The 21,230-nt window shown below is 31.5% G+C and overlaps 1 protein-coding gene across 1 annotated transcript; it reads left to right on the top strand.

Moving 5' to 3' along the window:
• On the top strand, positions 8,065–10,866 carry LOC109350267 (zinc finger CCCH domain-containing protein 66-like). The gene has a single exon (XM_019591466.1). It carries the CDS (start codon positions 8,523–8,525, stop codon positions 10,506–10,508), a length of 1,986 nt encoding a protein of 661 aa, XP_019447011.1. The 5' UTR covers positions 8,065–8,522; the 3' UTR covers positions 10,509–10,866.

Below are 21,230 nucleotides of genomic sequence, written 5' to 3'. Positions count from 1 at the left end.
AAACAATATTTTCATACAATTACCTAATATATATAACACAAATGTTAGTTACTTATAACACACCGCCATGCAAAAGTGAGAAGTTAAGAAAACATAATTTATCTCATATATATACATACAACAGTTGCACCTACCCAATCATATTTATATACATCCCACACTTCATTGATGCTAACGTATTCATCAATATTATTCCCAAAGACTTCCTTGAGAATTGATATAATTATTATATCATCTCCTAACTTCTGTACGTGCTCAAACAACTGAGTACACTAGTTGACAGACTTCTTGGAGCTTACATCCCTCGTAGATGGCTTTGAGCTTACATCTCTGGTAGATGGCATCGAGCTCACATCCCATGAAGATGGATTAGTCTTTTGGTTACTACTGAAGGTGGAGTGTACATTTTTTCTGAAATATTCAATAAAAAAACATATCAATTATAGATCAATATATATGTATATATATATATAATATGAGTAAGCATAAAGTGAAAAATCATACCTTAGAATTAATTACTTATACAAGGTCTACTGACCAAGCCACAAAAGTACATATAACCCCTCCAACTGTGAAGATATCCTTATTGAGAGGAATTGGCAGCAACGCTTCATCATCGATTCCAACATCAATCGAGACATTCACATGATGGCGTGGGATACGTGCATTATGTAGCATAATATCAGCCAATTTGTGCACTTTCCCAACACCCACTACTCGACTAGATGGGTATGCAGGAAAAGTTTGCAAGAACTGATTTCCTATACGTTAGTTAAAACATATAATTAGTTTACGATTATAAAGTAAATGTCAAATAAATTAAAATAAGTTAACTAAATTACCTCAGGATTGGGAATCGGAATGTGAATGTTGTAAGGTACAGGTGTGCAACTCTCATTGATGGTTGAAGGAACAGTGCCAACAGCACTAGCTAGTTGTTGCCACTCAGCTTCCTTCACCTTCATTGATTGCTCAAATTCGTTGAACTATTGCATGATGCTATCCAATTGATATTGAACCTAGCTCATTTGGGCTTTGGTTGCACGCTTTGGACGGGGTACAAATGTTTACTGGCTAACCCCAAATCTCGCACCTCAGATACAGCCAGGGTAGATAGGCAGTCCTGGTGCCTTATCAAGTATTATGCGACTATTCGGTTGTGCCTCCTTTTCTTTTAGGGCAACCTGACAAATAAAAAAAACCTAATGTTAATTAATCACATTTTTATAAATAAAGTATGGAAATTAAGTATAATAAAAAATGAGCATTTACAACATGTCTTGCCGCTTCTTGAACTTGCTCATTGTTGATGACACCATCCTTATTCTTATAGGCATCCACCCATAGAACATCGAGTTCTACTCCATGTGAAGTCATATGTGTATTGCTTTTGTTCTCCAACTGTCAAAACATAACCAATAATAATGTAATTAGATATATATGCATACAAACATAACCAATAATGTACTTGCAAATTAACAATACTTACAATTTTTCCTTGATTCCTCTATACCATGTTCGAGAAGCTCGATATGGATACAAAGACTTAGATGCCCTATTGCAGTTTTCATTACTTAATTTCTGAAAAAAACAAACAACATTAACCTAAAAATCATATATATGTATATACAAAAGCATATATAAGAATAAAGTCAATACAAAGAATATGATTTTACCAAGAAAGACTCGTAGGATGACAAAAGTCTTCCAATCCTCTTCTTCATCGACATTTGCATATTTCTTCGGAGGTTTTAGGTTGACATTGACATCAGCATCCCTGATACATTTTCCGGCATCAGTTCGGAATTGTCGGAGAGCCTTGCCAACCGATTTAAGGATATAATCCTTATGCTTCTCACCAACATCAAAAGTTGACTGAAATAAACACACATATACATTAATTATATTGCATGCAAACATATGCATATACATACATTGAATGTAAACACATATACGTACATTGCATGAATACACAAAAACTGAAAAATAAACTTACTCTTATTTCATTCCAAATACGCTCTTTCACGACATTCCCAACATCAGTTCATTTGTTGAATGTTAGCGGCACATTCTACCTAATCACGACCCCGATGTAGCTTACCAATGAGTTTCCACCCTTCAAGTTTAATGGTTGGTCTTTTGAGTTCCATTGAACTTCTATCTTCACATCCTTACTTCTTGTCCGAATGGCATTCTTCATGGAAGTCATTCCATGTGGTGTTCGTTTTTTAGCAACGATTTGTTTGTCTTGTGGAGTCGGTGTAGCTTCGTCACCACTTTGAGAACCATGATCGCCACTTTGGGAAGCCATTGATGAAGTTTTTTGAGGTTTCTGAGAGTATGAGGGGTTCTGAGAGTATGAGGTTTCTTTTCAATGAAGTTTGAGAGCATAGAGGGAACTGATTCATCTTTTAGATATTTAAACTGTAGTAACAATTCAACAACGCTTTCTGCAGATGGTGCTGTTAATAATACCTCTTCAACATCGTTGTATTGACCTCTTCAAAAATACTTCTTAAGGGTTGCGTTGTTATTGTGAATTCAGATGTTTACTAATCATTTTCATGAACACATCCACAACGCTTCCTGGGTGATGCGCTGTTGAATAGAATCTAATCGACATTGTTATCTCAACTTTGCGCTATTGAATGGAATCTAATTGATAGCGCAATCATAATTATGCGCTATTAAATGAAACTCATTTTCCATATTAACAACGTAATCCTAATTATGCGCTATTAAATTAACATGAAATTGCCATGAAGTAAATTACCATATTATTGTATTTATTAATATGAAACTAAAAAAATATTAAACATTAAATTTTGTTAATTTGTTTTTTGTGTTTATTAAGTTTTGTTAATTTTTTTATTATGTTTATTAATATGGAACTGCAAAAATATTAAAGAAAATAATCATTCAAATAAATAACAACAAATAGAAGTTAACATCCGAAATAATTGTTCATTCTTCATTCAAAGAGACAAAGTACATTATAATGGGCTAAATAATTTGGTAGATGACAATATGATGAACTACATGATTTGGTAGATTACAATGAATCGAATGAAGCTAATTAATGAACTAAATGATTTGATATATTACAATGAAATCAATGAAGCAAATTAATGAACTCCATGATTTAATTTGCAGATTAATTTTTCATCTCACGCAAATCTTGTATAACAACCACTTTCCTTTTGAAATCTAGGTCCTTTTTCCAAATCAAAAGATGTTAAAGACCTCCTTCACAAGATTTTGATAATGAACTAAATGATTTGGTAGATTTCAATGAAGGAAATTAATGAACTGAAACTAAATAATTTGCAGATTAAATCTTCATCTCATGCAAATCTTGTATAACAACAACTTTCCTTCTGAAATCTGGGTCCTTTTGCCAAATCAAAAGATGTTAAAGACATCCTTGACACGATTCTGAAACAGAAATACAACTTTAGCACTTTTAACACTTCGAGTTGTTGAGATCTACTGTATTGTATTGCTCTCTTTTTGGTTACTTTATGTTTTCTTCCTCCTATCTTCATGAACATACTCTTATAGAAACACATATTCATACTAATGAAATAGAACATGAAGTGAACCACAACATTATAGATGAACAACCATTAATATTTTAAGAAACAAAGAGACACATAAGCACTCAACTATTAATATTTCAAGAGACGAAGAGACACATAACCACTCAACCATTAATATTTTAAGAAACGTAGAGACGCATAACCACTCAACCATTAATATCTCTAAGACTTACATCAACAATGCATAATTAAGAAAGTGCGATTACTATGTCATCTTCAACATCGTTTTCTTAATTATGTGCAGTGTAATTGATTAACATTAACAACACTTCCTATCAAATACGTTGTTAAACATAAATCATTCAAGTCAGCGCTAACGTTACTGATGTTCATTCAAGTCAGCGCTAACGTTACTGATGTTCAACAGTGCTATGTCAAGAATGCATTGTTGAAGTTACTCACATTGACATTGCTTTCTTTAGAATGCGTTGTTGATGTTCTTCCGTCTCGTTTTCAAAAACGTCGTTCAAAATTGTGCTGTTGAATGAGCGTTGTTAATTATGATATATGTCATAGTGAATGATTCTTTAGGAGAACTTAGAAGGAACCATATATTGGAAAAGACTATCTTTCAAATTCATAGTGGGAGCAATGCAATACAAGAAAATTCCCTTAATACTAGAAGGTTGGGTGAGAAAATAGTTGGAAATAGGATAATGAAAAAGAAAGAGTTGAAAGGGGAAGGAAACTTATCATTTTGAACTTTATATCTTTTTTATTGCAAGTAAACATTTATTCAAGCCCCAATAAAAACTCAAAAGTTCTCATTAAAGAATGATTTGTTTGGAACCACACTAGGGTAAAAAGAAAACTCAATCCAAATAAATATGTTTAAATGGCACATATTGTGATCATTACATCCATATTTATTGTGAAAAAAGAAACTCAAAAATAGTAAAAAAAGATAAAATAAAAAAATAGAAAGTCATTAGGTTGAAAACATGGAAGGCCGACATATGCACAAGTCAGAGCTCAAAATAAAAGATAAACCCCTAAATTATAACTCTAATTTAGAAGAAAGAAAGGATGAGAGTAGGGTAATGCTTCAAAAGGAAATGTGGTATAAGTAATATTGGGTTAGTATTAGGAGATTGATGATTCTAGGGTCATCAAAGAGGCTAATGAAGGCAAGATTTTAATATAGGGAACAAGTTCCTCAATCCAAGTCAAGATACTAGGGCAATTATTGGATGATTCATATGATTGGTTCAAGGCCGAAGTAGGAAGGTTATTGGACTTCAGATCTTTGCTAGTAATACCTTACAAGGTCACTTTTAAGGATAGCCAAGGAAACGTCAATATTAATCCCACTCACTAACCTCACTTTAAATATCTCAAAACTTGTACTATTCCTACATGCCAATCCTAAATTCCACATATATAGCATCAAGTATTCATGCATGAATATGGCATAGCCATTGCAATAATTGATTAAAGGTGCTAAAATAGTGGGTCATCTATCCAATTTTTAAAAGAGGACAGACCATTCAGGGTGATGAGAGTCTAAAAGCATATAAACATAGTAATTGAAGATGAAGGAGATCTACTAGGATGAGCCAAATTGTTTAGAAAAATCAGCATTTCAGTGTGTAAGGTTGCTCAAAAGGAAACATGATGACGAGGAGGCCTCAAGATTAAAAAAACAACAATTAAAACCCATCAATTGTGATTCATACACCACCATGTGCAAGCATAACCCATTTTACATTTCATTCATATCATCTCAATAGGCATATCAATACTCTCATTGCATATTCATATTCATGCATAGTCATCATCAACCAGAGCATGCATTCATTTTTTCTAAAAGGATAGAAGAGCGGTCATAATGAGTCGCTTCTTCCCTCCAAGCCTTTTGGAAAAAATTATGATAAACCATTCTTGTTCTTAGATTATCAAAGTCTTGATGGATAGATATTCTAGACCTTTTTAGGTCATTCCATTAATTCCCGAGACCCACTATTATGTTAGGTCATGATCACATTGGTTTTAATTTTTATTGTCGAAGCCTAGCACTATTATGTTAGGCCATGATCACATTTGTTGCCCTTTACTTTCCACATCATACATAATACTTTCCACATCATACATAATCCATAGCCAACCAGGGAGACACATGTGTCTTGTTGCCCTAGTTTCAGCGATGTGACCGACACATGTCTACAAACCTCATCCTATGAAGAAGACACCAACATCACATAAAGAAGAAAATGAAGAATACATATGAAGACCATGAAGATAGAGCTTCAAAGAATTAGAATATAAGTTTGTAAGTACTTATATCTTTATACTCTATTATATACAAATAACAGTAATGCTCAAAATTATTTTGAGAGAAAATTAAAAACTACAAGTATAAATGAAAACAATTTTCAAAATACTGTGTAACAAGTTATTAGATCTAAGTAACATGTTACTGTAACTAAGTAATAGATTACCAGAACTAAGTAACAGGTTACATGAGTAAGAAACGAGTTACCCAATAAAAAATGAACAGCGTAATCGATTACACCCATTTGAGTAACCGATTACACATTGTAGTAATCAGGTATTCAGGTGAACAGAATACTTGGGTAATCGATTACATCCAGTGAGTAATCGATTACACTGTGTGATAATCAATTACTCAATTGGACAAAATGTTTGGATAATCGATTACGTCAATACTGTAATCGATTATTGAGAGCTGTTGCACCAGTTTTCATATTCAAACTGCATAACTTTCACTCCAAACGAAATGATTTCATTCTAATCAAATCCTACATTTTCATAGAGGTGTTATGGCTGATTAGAAAGCCTATTTAAAGGCATTGAAACTCATAATTCATAACACACAACTCATATACACAATCTAAACTTTTCTGAAATACGTGTTCTGCACTTTTTGCAACTTGTTCTTAACTTTCTGAATATATTTTCTGAAGTTGCCTTAAGTATTTCTTCAAAGTTATTTAAACTTTCTGAGCATTATAATTAAGTGTATATAAAGAGTTATTGGATTACAAGAGTTCATAGTTTCAAATCTTGTAAAGGCAATCTTTGTCACAGTTAAAGTTTTCTACATTCAATTTGTTGAGTTACTTTCTTTCACAAGGGTGTGATAAGAAAGGGGATAGAGTCACTTGGAAAGTTTGTTTTCCAAAGAGTGATATATGTATTAGAGAGTGAGTAAGGTACAAGGAAATCTCAGGGTGAGAATTTGGAATTGCTACTCTTAATATCTAGTGAAGAAATCTCTTATATTGCAAGAGTACTAGACGTAACCTTCGGTGGACAAGAAGGTGAACCAGTATAAAAATCTTTGAGTACTCTCTTATCCCTTATCTCTTTTAAATTTGTTTGATATTTTTCTACATAATTTGTTCCGCTGCTACTAGCTCCGATTATTGCAGAAAAATCTGACAAAGATTTAAGACAACTAATTCACCTCCCTCTTAGTTGTCATCTCAGTCTTACACGTCCGACAAGTTTGCCTCGTTTTCGCCTCTAACAACCTCGTACCTTAGGACTACGTGAACGACCTTTTGTCATTAGCATAGTCTCTTCCATTTCTTGAAGTGCGAAGACAGTTCACGACTAATGTGTCTATTTTCTATTAAAAATGAGAAAAAAATGATCGCAAATAATATTGCCTCATTCCTTTCTATTCCAGTTGAGAAGTGACCGTGATCATTAGTTCTGTCATTATCATCTCTCAAATCAATAAGGGAAGTTTATGATATGCTTCTTATCACCCAACCTCAATTAATAAAAATCAAATAAATTTATTAATTAATTTTCTATCAATTTTCAACTAAAAACTATATAATCTTGATTTCCTATTGTATCTAATTAAAAGTACAAAAAAAATATGTTAGACACCCTAATAAAAAATGTAATATTTTATTTTAGTAAAAAATATTTAATAATTAAACAAGTTTAGAGTAAAAACTAGTTTATGTAGTTAGTGATTATATCATTTTAGCAGGAGTGAATATGATGATAATACATTTCCTCATCTATAATTAATTTCTGAAATCAAAACTTTGGTCGGTGATTACAATATTAACGCATATATTTTTTGGGGTCATACTTTATAAGGAATTGATTGATATATACTTTAATGGAATTGGACAAGAGAAGCTGGTAAATGGTAATTGGTGACTAGTGACTGGTGAGGCAGCTAAGTGGGCTCTACTTTTTGACTCAAACCATAAAGACAAAGGGTTCAAAAAGTCATCCACTCCCTCCTCTTCTCTTCCCTCTCACTTTCTCTCTCTCTCAAATGCTTTGTAAGTGTTGGAAAAACCAAGGCTTTGGTTTACTTCACCAGCTCTGGTTGTTTATAAGGTATCATTCTTTGGTTCATGTTTTTCTACTTTTCTTCTTAATGGGTCTTTGAATTTGGTTTAAAAAATGAATCTTTTATGGATTTTGAATGTGTAATAAATATTTTATTGCTTGGTTGCTAAGAAACTTTCTGGAAGTGTTAATGTTTAAGTGAATTATCAGAACCATGCAAAAATAATAACAGTGTGTCTATTTTGTGAAGGTTGCAACTATTTTCTTTTTCTGTTTCTTCTCTTACCGTCGTTGGTGCTTATTTTAATATTTTTAGAACTTTTTGTTATCGATAAAATAGAAATATTAAACATTTTATTGTAAACAAATGTTTGTTCCAAATGTCTAGGTAACTCATGATTTTGTAACCATGCCAATCCTTAGTTGCCTTTATAGTTATCAACATCCGCAAAATGTGGAACAATCTATGTCTTTTATTTCCTTTTCTGTTGTTGTTACATATTTTTTGTTATAGTAAATTGAAGTCGTTTAGTGGAAGTTTTCTAGCTTTAAAAATGAGATATCATGTATGATGCAATAGCAACTTATTCTCCAAACTTTAATTTTTTGATTCTGTGAAGGTCTCAAAGGGAGGTTAAAGTCATGTGCACCGGTTCCAATGGTTTACACCACAGAATTTCTGCGTTGCTCGAGTTTTCGGCTGCAGATGATGTGAAGGGTTTCAAAGAAGCAGTTGAAGAAGAGGGTCATGATGTTAATGAGGTGGGTTTATGGTATGGAAGGAGGGTTGGTTCAAAAGAAGTTGGTTATGAAGAGAGGACCCCTCTAATGATTGCTGCTATGTTTGGAAGTAAAGGTGTGTTATCTTTTATTCTTGAATCGGGTGTTGTCGATGTTAACAAGGCTTGTGGTTCAGATAGGGCCACTGCCCTTCATTGTGCTGTTGTTGGGGGTTCTACTGCCTCCCCTGAGGTTATCAGGCTTTTGCTTCATGCATCGGCAGATGTTAGTGCTGTTGATGCTAACGGGAACCGGTGCTACGACTTGATCGGCATTGTGTCCAATAGTATCTTCAATTCAAGGAAGAGGATATTAGAAGCAGTGCTAGAAGGTAGAGAAGGTGTTGATGAGGCTGGCCTTACATTTGAGGAAGCAGATGGCCAAATGGTTAGACAGCAACAGCTATATATCGATTCACCTCGTGTTTCGAAGGACGGGACTGAAAAGAAAGATTATCATGTTGATCTTTCTCTTCCAGACATAAAGGACGGGATGTATAGCACAGATGAGTTTAGGATGTACACATTCAAAGTGAAGCCTTGTTCAAGGGCCTATTCTCATGATTGGACTGAATGCCCCTTTGTTCATCCGTGTGAAAATGCAAGGCGACGAGATCCTGTGAAATATCAATACAGCTGTGTCCCTTGCCCTGAGTTCCGGAAGGGATTGTGCAGCAAAGGGGATGCTTGTGAGTATGCACATGGTATTTTTGAGTGCTGGCTTCACCCAGCGCAGTATCGAACACGACTTTGCAAGGATGAGAGTGGATGCATGAGAAGAGTATGCTTTTTTGCTCACAAGCTGGAAGAGCTTCGCCCCTTGTATGCTTCTACTGGTTCTGCATTGCCTTCTCCCCAATCATATCCAGCTAGTGCTTCGTCATTGGATATTGGTTTGGATAGCCGTTTATCACTAGGGTCTCCATCTGTCTTGACACCACCTGCCTCAGCACCACCTTTGATTCCATCTGGAGCATCTTCTACTGCTGGCGGAGCTATGTGGCAGTCCCCTACCCTTCAGCTTGCCAGAAGCAGGTTGAAAACTGCATTAAATGCTAGAGATTTTGATTTAGATATTGAATTGTTTGGACATGAAAATCGTCAGCAGATGCTATTGTTAGATGAGATGGCTGGTTTTTCACCCCCTTCGAAATGGAAAAGTACTATGGCGAAAAGTCCATCTTTCCCTGTTTCTTTGGGTGATGATGCTGGGGAGTTAAATAGGCTTGCAGGAGTGCATACTAACCTCGAAGACATTTTCGGGTCTCAGTTACAATCTCCAACTGGAATCCAAGCACATCAGAATGTGAACAAGCAATTGAGGGGCTATTCTTCAAGCCTCTCCCCTTCAAATGTGATTGGATCACCATCATTTATGGTTGATCTATCTGGCTCTGCTTCCACATTGTCTTTGAATTCAAGAAATGCTGCCCTTTCAAAGCAAAGCCAGAACTTTATTGAGCGTTGTGTCGTGAACCATAATTCCGAGCTTTCTTCGCCAGTGGAGCCTTCAATCTTCTCTGGATGGGGCTCCCCTGATGGCAAATTAGATTGGGGCATCCGCGGAGAAGAGCTGAATAAGATGCGAAAATCTGCTTCTTTCGGATTTCGAGCAACCAATAGTCCTTTAACACTGGCTGCAACCAAAGCGCCACCAAATGTTGATGAACCAGATGTATCTTGGGTTCATTCACTAGTGAAGGATGGTCCACCAATTGAATCTGGTCAGTATAGTGTTGAAGAGCAGCGACAGCAGCCGCAACGCTATCTTAACAATGGAACGGATGTGGTTCCGGCTTGGCTGGAACAACTGTACATGGAGCAGGAACAGGAGCAGATGGTAGCTTGAATGCAGGCATGCAGCAATTGCTCTAACATTGGATCTTCAATGAAACTCTAAACAAGTTTACTGAAGTGCTGATTTTTTATTATATGGAAATTCATTATATATATATATATATATATAGGTAACAATTTATATGGTAAAATGCCTAAGGCAAAACATACACAGAAGTTGTGCAGAATGCAAGTTTTCTGCTCCTGCAACTGTGTTGGGTAATTGATTCCATTTTATCCCTTATAATTTCTGTTTTTAGTTATGTTCTATTGAGTCGTAACTTTCCATTGAGAAAGAGTGAAACAAATGTAGTAAGGTTGGTGAAATGTTTTGCCACCCCGAATGAAGATTGTGATAAGTGATAATTTTATAAATGCTGATTTTCAAATTGCATAATAGCACACATTCATGGCTTATTCTATTTGCTAAAATTATAATTTTGGTAGCACGTTCTTCTATATTTGCATGAAGTTATCAATCCACTTGGTGGAGCATGAGTGTGTTTGGCAAAGAATAAAGTTTTATGGAAATAACTTTTCTTTCTTTTTGGTTACAATATAACTTTTCTTTAAAAACAAATGCTATTTTGGTTAAATTTGGCATGTTTGACAAATTTGATTAAATTAAGAAAAAAATAATTTTTGAAAAAGGTAGTGCGAAAAAAAGTTTCTCCTTCATTTTGTTTAGGTTTTGATGAAGACACTAATATCAATAAAAGTAGTAAACAATTGAAGGTCTTTAAGTATGGAAAACACAAGTTCACAGATAGATATATATTTTGTTTTATTGTTTAAGATCTTACCATTGTAGTCATTTTAATTTTGATATCACATAAAGCTCTTGAAAAATGTTTTACAAAGTTTTAACTGGATGGAAAATAGTTATAAGGTTCTAAAAATGAGTTTTTAGAAAATCAAGAAACACTTTACTTAAAACATAGTAATAATTTATTAGAAAATGAGTAAGAGATTACATGATTGAGAAAAAGGGCCACTAACCGAAAATTTTATAGGGATACACAGTTAGATAGTGAAGTCCAATAACTTATTAACACTAGACAGTAAACAATTAATGTGTGTTGGAAGTGTTGTTTCCAATTTAAAAGTCAACTAGCACATACCGAAATGAATTAGTACCTTCTCAAATGTCTTATATCTTCTCTTATGGAACTTGAAACCTTATAAACTCTATAAATACCATCCTTAACATCTGAAATGATACAACACTTTCACACAATAATTTCATACACTTTTGGAATCAATCTTTCAAAGTAAAAATCTTGAGAAATTTTATACACACTCAAAGTTTTTGGAAAACAAGGAGCCAAGTGTTATATTGATTTAAAGTGTTCTTTAGAAGGATTCATACATTAATAGATTAGGTGTAGTGACCATAAGCCTTCAGAAAAATCTTCTTCTACTTCATAAAACTAAAGATAACCATAGAATTTGGTGAGTATTTATATAAAATGAAAGTGATGTGCTTTCTTGAGGGAATTTGAGAGTTCTAGAATGGAGTCTTAGAGTAAGACTTGTAATAGAAACTCAATTTGAATAGTGAAAATCCCTTGAATTGGAAAAGGGTTAGACGTGGTCTTTAGTTGAAGAAGGTGAACTAGCATACATGCTTGTGTGAATCTCTCTAACCTCCCCTCTTTAAATTTCTATAACCTTTTGTTTTTATAATTTGCCTCCATATAAAATCTGATTTAGAGTTTTAAAAGAACAATTTTGTTGCAAACCTAATTCATCCCCTCTTACATTCCATATACTTTGTCTTATTTCGACGTGTACGGAATCCATGTATTTCAAAAGTTTATCTCCACATTTCTAACTTCCCATTGAATTCCTCTCTGGAGTCCCCCACTAGGACAATATCATCTACAAAGAGCATGCATTGTGGCATTGGCTCTTGGATATGCTCAGTGAGCACATCCAAGATAAAAGTAAGCAAACATGAGCTTAATGTTGACCCTTGATGTAGTCCTATGGCAATAAGAAAATGTTATGAGACCTCGCATTTTGTTCTCACGCTCATCTTGACCATATCATATGTATTTCTCCAATGTAGTAATGTAAACACCTTTATTCTCAGGAACATTTCACAAAATCTCTCTAAGCACTTTACCATATGTCTTCTTTAAATTAAGGAAAACCATGTGCAAGTCCACTTAGTTCCTTTGGTATCTTTCCATAAATCATTATAGTAAGTGTATAGCCTTCATGGTCAACCTCCCTAGCATAAAACCAAATTGATTTTTAATGATATTAGTCTCTTGACTCAACCTCAATTCAATTATCATATTCCATAGCTACATAGTATACTCATGAGCTTAATACCCTTATAGTTTGCACAATTTTGTATGCCACACTTGTTCTTATAAATAGGGATTAAGATATTTCTCCTCCACTCATATGACATCTTCTTAGACCTCATGATTTCATTAAATAACTTTGTGAGTCATCTAAAGTATATATTGCAAAACGGGCAATGCCCACAGGCCAGCCAGCATACCCTACAATTTTTTGCGGGCAGGGTATGCAAATTTTTCATGTTCACTCGTTTTGCTCGACACTTTTGCACGCCAAGCCCGCGGGCATTTTTATTGGGCAATGTGGGCGCCCACAGGCATAATGTAGGAAAAAATAAGAAAAATTCAAATAAGTTATGACGTAATGTGACTTGATGTCTTAAAAATTGCAATGTAATATGATTTGGTCAACTTCCAATAAAATATCAAAGTTTTTTAAAATTTTGTTCTTTTCAACTACTTTATTTAATTTCTTTTTATTTTTTCATATTATTTTTTTATATTTAAATTATTAATCAATATTTGCGGGCCACCTGCATGCCCTTTAGCCCATTTTAAAACGGGCAAGGCATGTCATTTTGTTAGTTAAGACAATGCGGACATGTCCATGTCCGCTTAGTTTTTGTAGGCATTTGCAAGCACGGGCAAAATGGGTTGGGTGATCCATTTTTTCATCTCTAATCTAAAGTTTTACTCTCCTAGAACCTCAAAAAAATTCTCGACCTGTGGTACCGAAAAATACCCGACCAATGAGTATCCGCAATAATAGCTTATAGATGGATACGGATATCATGATATAAAGGGCATTTTTGTGCTTTTATAGAGTTAAATAATTATTTTTACCCATTTTTAGGTACTATAATGTTTTTTGGATTATATAAAGTCCAATGAATTTTTGTTTAGAAATGACACTCTAGTAATTTTTGGAACTAAATAAAATATTTCAACTCTCCCATTGATTTTTTGTAAATATTCTACGGAAAAATATTTTATCACTAAAAATTGTTTTTTGAAGTTCTAGAATCAATTTGATCTCAATTGATTGTTCGATTCTTAATCAATTATTATACAATATTAGGATACGAATAGATTCAATTTAATTGATTCATTAATTCAGAAAAAATAATTAATAAAACCATTGTTTTGAGGGATTTCATTTTAATTAAAAATAATATTTAATACTGTAGTTACAAAACTCTACTATAAATAACAACAAAAATTAAGTATGTATTTGACTAGATGCAGTCGGTTACATGTATCAGATGATATCATAATGTTTTATTATGAATCACGTGCATTAACAAAATATTGACATCTAAGTATTTATTAATCACTTTACCTATGTTTTTCTTAGTCCCCTCTTCTTTTAGGAATTTGACTTATCTTCATTTGATCTACTTTCCTTGTTGGGGCTTCTATGAGTCTCCTCCACACATATCGAAACCATCTAAGGTTTCTACCATCTTTTCAAAAATAAGAGTTACTCCAACTTTAATGCATTCATTTCTAATCCTATATTATCTAGTGTATTAATTGATCCAACAAAACATTCACATCTCTATTACATGGAGTCTAACCTCTTGTTGACATTTTATTGTCAAACATTTAGTCTAATATAATATTGCATGTTTTATAGTCGTGCAGTAAAACTTCCCCTTAACCTTGAATGGTAACTTTATACCACGTATGACACATGAATCATTCTGCCATTTCATTCAAGGTGCTTAAATCTTATGATCCACATCTCTGTCAATTTCCTAATCCTCTTGTATGATTGATCCAAGATACCTTAATCTAGTGACATGTGGTATGATATTATCCTAAATCTTTATCTTTAAATTAGGGTTTATACACCTCTTGCTAAACTTACACTCCATAGGCTCTGTCTTACTTCAACTTATACGAAATCCACGAGCTTCTAAAGTTTGTCTCCATATTTCTAGCTTCTCATTTCATTCCCTTATCAAGTTTCTCTCTAAGACAATATCATGCACAAAAAGCATGGATTGTGGTACTAGTTCTTGTATATTCTCAATGAGCACATCCTAGACCAACATAAGCTATTAGGGGCTCAATTTTGACCATTGATATAGTCTTATAATAACATAAAAATCATTTGAGACCTCTTCTTGTGTGTCTTACACTAGTTTTGACCCGATCATACCATAAATAGCATAGTAAAATTTTAGAAAAGGGAGGAGAAGGAACATATGAGTTAAAAAAACCCAAAAAGTTGTAAAGGGAAGCCATGAAGAAAGGATAAAAAAAGATCAAGAGAAATCAAAATAAAAAAAATCAAAACGTGTAAAAAAGGTGAAAAATAAAAAATTCACCTTGGGACTTGTGTTTAGTTGTGTCAATCACTGGCATGGAATCTTGTATTTACTACTATCAGATCTATTAGCACTGTTAATGAGTTCCCTAACATAGTGAAATATGTCGACATGTGAGTGGCCAGCAGGATCCCAGTTTCCACATTTGAAGGCCACTACAACATGTGTCGCTCGCCCATTGGCTTGCCGGACAGAGTTGTGATGCCTTTCTATTGTGTCATTTTTCGTGTTGACAGATTTGGTGTAGCCAATCATTGGCCCGAACTCTCGATCTCCTTCTGCAATCCCATCTTTAGATTTTTCGTGTCCACCATTCACGACGTGCCACATGGCATGTGCAAGCTCTTTTTTTTTCCATTTTCCTTATGACCTCTATTTTTTGAGAACACATCTTCTATCCTGAAAGTATGTCACTTCATATGTCATTACTAAACTTGTTATTGATTAGAAAAATACTTAATTATGAAACTTTTAACTTAACTATATTTTTTTCAACCAACCAAAATCAGTGACACACTTTTTAGGACATCAAATATGCTCACAGTAACTAATGGGACCTCTCTCTTTTCTAAAATATTTTTGAAGTGTAAAAAATTAAATAGATAATTTAGACAATAATCATATATTCTTATTTAGATATTTAAATTATTTTTAATCTTTTATCTCTACCAACTCAAAAAATTCATTTAAAAACTGATGTATGATTTTAAATTATTAGAAAATGATTGTCATTGTAAAATTAGTGTAGATGAGTTGAATACCAAATGCTACCATATATTCGCTACGATCATTTAATATTTTTATTTTCATGTGAATTAAGGAATGCCAAAATATCACTAAATTTGTCAGCAATTATATCACATCTATTAAAATTGTCATTCATTAATGAAACATGATTACATTCTCTTTCCACTTAAATATTTTTGAATAAATGAGAGTATTTTGATAATAAATTCTTTTATTATACATAAAAACCAAAATAAAAATATGAAAAGGGTCTTATGATAAAAGATCAGTGGTAATATTAATATTCACTTATTAAGAAATGTTTTGATAAAAAAAAGTGAGTAAAAGGATGCATAAATATGAGCATATGGGAGATGTGTTTGTTTTAGTGAGGTCAGGGTAACAATTAATGTTAGTCGTATGTTGAAATTCTCTTGTATTCTACAGCCAAAGATACTAACTTTTGGTTGTTCTAATAAGTGAGTGAGTAGAATTAGAGACATTCTTCATTATTCAAAATATGAAAAAAAATCATATTACATAATAAGATAATAATAATGATTAATATAATTGAGTGATACTGATTTGGTGACAACAATTCAATAAGAAATTCTGAGTTAGAAGTCGACAAGGTTACTTCTTTTTTTATCAATCCAACCAAACATAGTATAAAAGATAAATGAATTTAAAATTCAGATTTTCTACTCCATCTATTTATATCTTTTGTTGCTGTAAAGTTTTCATTTTGTTTTAAAATTATTCATATTTTATAATTGGAGACTTTGTCTAACGTTTTTCTTTAATTCTATCTTCTTTCATTTATCTTACTTATCATTTTTATTAGTTATAATTAATTATACTTTCCCCCTCCCTCTTAGAAAACAAGTTAGGATATTTAGATAAAATATAATATTTTTCAAATAACTTCTTAATCTGGAGTATGTGTTTATTTATTTTGTTATATCCAATAAAAAATCAAATCAATATTGTTAAATACTTTTATTAATTTATTACAGACCAAAATGTATGGTACAAACACCTAATTTTATCTGGTCATTTTTTAAACCATTTAAAAGAATAAAAAATAGATATATAAAAAATAAAAAGTTGAAAAGGATATTATGATTTTTTTTGTTTTATAGAATCAAACAGTTATTATTATTCATTTATAAGTATTATAGTAATTGTTAGCATTTTAAAATCATTAATGAGTTTTTATCCATAAAAATATATTCTCATAATTTTTTAAGTTAAATAAAATATTCTTATCCTATTCATAGATCTTTTCAGTGTTATGAGAACCAGACCATACTGGACTGTCCGACCGGTTTGACCATTGACTAGACTTGTAAGCGGCTCTGGTTTATCGTCTTAACCGAGTGAGGGTTGGACCGCTTTGAACAGGAGATACTTCGGTCCGACCGTGTTAAACCCGGTTAAACCGGATTAACACGGGAAGTGACTGAATGGTTCACTTAAAAATTAAAAAAATTAAACTTTACTCTAATCTTTTGTTTCACTTCAGTCCAAAAAAAGATAAAGAGACGTTACTTCAATGTAATTATACATGATTATTAATTATATAAATTTTTACATTTATATATAATTATATATCTATAGATAAAAAGTATTAATTATGTATAAAATCATCTGGCCAGACCAAACAATTTAACCGGTTAAACCTAATACGAGATCTTTTCCGGTTTGACGTCTGACTCGGGTTTCACAACATTGGATCTTTTAGTTATCCTTTGAGCCATGTAAAAATATTTATATCTATATAACATAAAAAGCTCCTACCACATCAACTTGTGACACATGTTGCAACCTTGTGCAAAACTTTTCCACTAAAAATACCATATTGCTTCATGTGCAGCTTCACACATCAGATAAAAAGCATCATTACCAATTGTTTGAAGACTCATTAAGAACAATTATAATAATATTAATATCAGATAATAAATGGATTTGAATCCATTTTCACATCCACTTTTTACTCTCTCTCTTTTCATATTCCTTCTTATTATTTGTTTCAAAACACATAATAATGTGGATTTGAATCCCTTTCAACATTCACGTTTTTTCTTTTTCTCCATTTCTTTTCATATTCTCTATTATTCATATATCTTTCTTCTTACATGTTTTATATCTACCTCTTATTCTTTGTTTCATATCTCCATCGTCTTTTCTCCGATAGTTACAATCGAATGTTTCCTTCACCCGATTTACTTCATCATCATCACAAAAAAGCATGTCAGTCATCTTTGTTAGACTTAATATAATTATTTTTATATCCCGCTACTCAATCTTCATTATTGTAAATTTGTTTTTATTTTATAGATATGTTCTTATTTTGTCATTAGTTTTGTTGTTTATTTTTTCATTGATTTGTTTTTTTGTATATATGTTCTCATTAATTTCATTATTTTATTATTTTGTAGTTTTATTCTTCCAATAGTCATCTTCTTTAGCGTCTGATTTACAAGGATTTTATTCTTAAGAATGATCATATTAGAGAACATGACTCAAGTTAAATTAAAAATTTCTATACTATGAATCATTGGTATTTTGGCTTTATTATCACAAGAACATGATTACATCTAATATGTATTGCATAATCACTTTAAAGTTCCATTTTCCAATTTGATATAATTTGTTTTCAAACACAACATATTAAAGGTCCAAACATAACTTATTATTAAATCCATCTTCTATAATATCCAAAATTTTCATAACTATAGTCAATGTACAAGATGGGAAAATCACAAGCAGATGAGAAGATTATCAACTATAATGATATTCTGCTTATGCAATATGATATAGACATCAAATTATTGAGTTATATTTCACTTATCTTTCTTCGTCTCATTCTTCTCATGATATATTTTTGGTTTCACCATCCATTGCACTTTGGATAATAAAATGTTTTGTCATTAAGACTCTAAAAATTTTCATATAACCCATTCAATTGTCTAATAAGAAGGCATACTCTAAAAATATAACTCAATGAATTATTGAGTTATATTTCACTTATCTTTCTTCGTCCCATTCTTCTCATGTTATATTTCACATCAATGATAATGATGTGTTAAGTAACACATTAGAAGGCATATTACATTTGAGACAGCCTTTCTTTTGAAAAATTAAGGCTTGAATAATTCTAAATCATTTCCATTGTTATCTATTAAAATATTATTTTAGTTGTTGTAATCCTAAAAAATTAATGTCACCTTTATTTTGGAAAAAAAAAATCTAAGCATGTAATTACAATGTTCTCTTTTCCATTTATTACTATTTTCATAAATTTTCGTTACTATCTATTAAAATATTTTAGTAGTTTTAATTTTAAGAAATTAAGGTCCCTTTTATTTAAAAAACTAAATATTTAATTAAACCATTCATATTTCCATGACCATGTATTATTAATATTTTATTCATATCTATTAATTAACTATTAATTTCAATGTTATCACTAAATGTTTGAAGTCGTGTTTATTTTGAAAAAAACTAAGTAATTAATTATAACATCATCTTTCATATAAATTTAACTAAAAAAATTGGAAATAATAAACCAGTTATATTAACCACTAATAATAAATAATAAACTAGGGAAAAAAAGAAATGATAAACCAGTTATATTTAGAAAAAGTGAGAACTAATACCACCTAAATTAAGAATGGTAATGGGTCTAGATAGGTCAAAGTAGTGTATTACTTAGATCTGTCATATTGCTTCATTTATGGATCCACACCCGCCCTAAACCCATGCATATACCCACTGGGTCTGCTACCCGTGGGTCCTTGGGTGCCCAATCGATCTGCGGGTACCCACAAATTCAAAAAAGATTAAAAATAATTGTGAGAAATTTACGTAACTGTGTTATTGTTTCCTACAATCTTATAAGTTATTTAATCAATTAACAAGAGAAAAAATTATAAAATATAATTTAAAGTTTTAAACTTAATTTAAATTATCTATTAAACATAACTAATTTTACTCAAACAAACATAAAAATCAAAGTCACTACTTCAACATTATAATATAAAATTGATTTAATTAGAATTGTTTAATCAATATAACATTAGATTACGCATATGAATTAACAACATAAAATCATATTACACTCCTTAACAATCTAACACCATTTTTTAACAAGATAACAACCACATTTATGAATTAATATGATATTAAAATTATGGATTAACAATATAAAATTACAATCATGATTAAAACGATATTATAATTATGTTGTTATATATATATTAAGGAATAATGGGTTCGAGTACTCACAGGTTTGGGTACCTCATTACCTGGACCCAGATTCAGACCCATCCAACAACGGGTCATAAAATCTTGGGTCTTAATTACCCAAAGGTCCAAAAACATGAACACAGATCCAACCAATTGTAGGTATTATTTGCGGGTATCCATAAGTTCGGGTACCCATTATCATCCCTAACCTAAATAAACAAATTGTCCATATGTATACCTATATTTAGTTGGTATAATCCTAAACAATTGATATCTCCTTTATTTTAAAAAACAGATCTAAACATTTAATTATAATGTTCTCATTTTTATTTATTAATGTTGTTATTAAATTTATATTATTATCTTTAAAATAATATCGCATAAATAAAATAAATAATATTCTAATGAGAAATAATATCGTAGAATTAAAAGAAATAATAACTTAGTTACATTAAGAAATATTGAAAGTAATAATATCACAAAAATAAACAATTTCGTTAGGTGTACATATAAAAAATGTGTAACATGACTTCTTATAGTATTCATTAGTCAACCAAATATATAGATTATAAAGTGATTAACATCTTGTTAATACATGATTTTCATATTTTAACTCATTATTTTCATTTGTAAACTTTTTTTATCAATGTTCCAGTTCTCAATGATAAAAAAATAAAACATTTATTGCTTTAATTATTATTTTTGAATTAAAACAATTATTGATTTAAATTATCATTATTCTAATATAAAGATTTTATTTATTGTTTAAATTTTCACTCTAGACTTTTTCATTTTCCATGACTGATTAAACTTCCAATTCATACATTTTAATAAAATTGATACTTACGTACTTCTAAACATGTGTCAAAATCATCATATATTGTGCAAATATATGGGTAACATACTTTTAACCATATGAATGTACATGTAACATGTGCATTTTAAACTATGCGAATAAATGTGTAAATTATGTATTTTTAACCATATGAATACACAAATAACATGTTTGTTATTAACTGTGTGAATGCATATTTACATGTGTGTTCATAACCATATGAATATACGAGTAACATATGTGTTTTTAACCATACGAATACACAAATAACATGTATA

Source organism: Lupinus angustifolius, chromosome LG06 (genome assembly GCF_001865875.1).
Source record: "Lupinus angustifolius cultivar Tanjil chromosome LG06, LupAngTanjil_v1.0, whole genome shotgun sequence".
Taxonomy (NCBI): domain Eukaryota; kingdom Viridiplantae; phylum Streptophyta; class Magnoliopsida; order Fabales; family Fabaceae; genus Lupinus; species Lupinus angustifolius.
The sequence above is the reverse complement of the archived record's forward strand: the minus strand, read 5'-3'. Positions and strand labels throughout refer to the sequence as shown.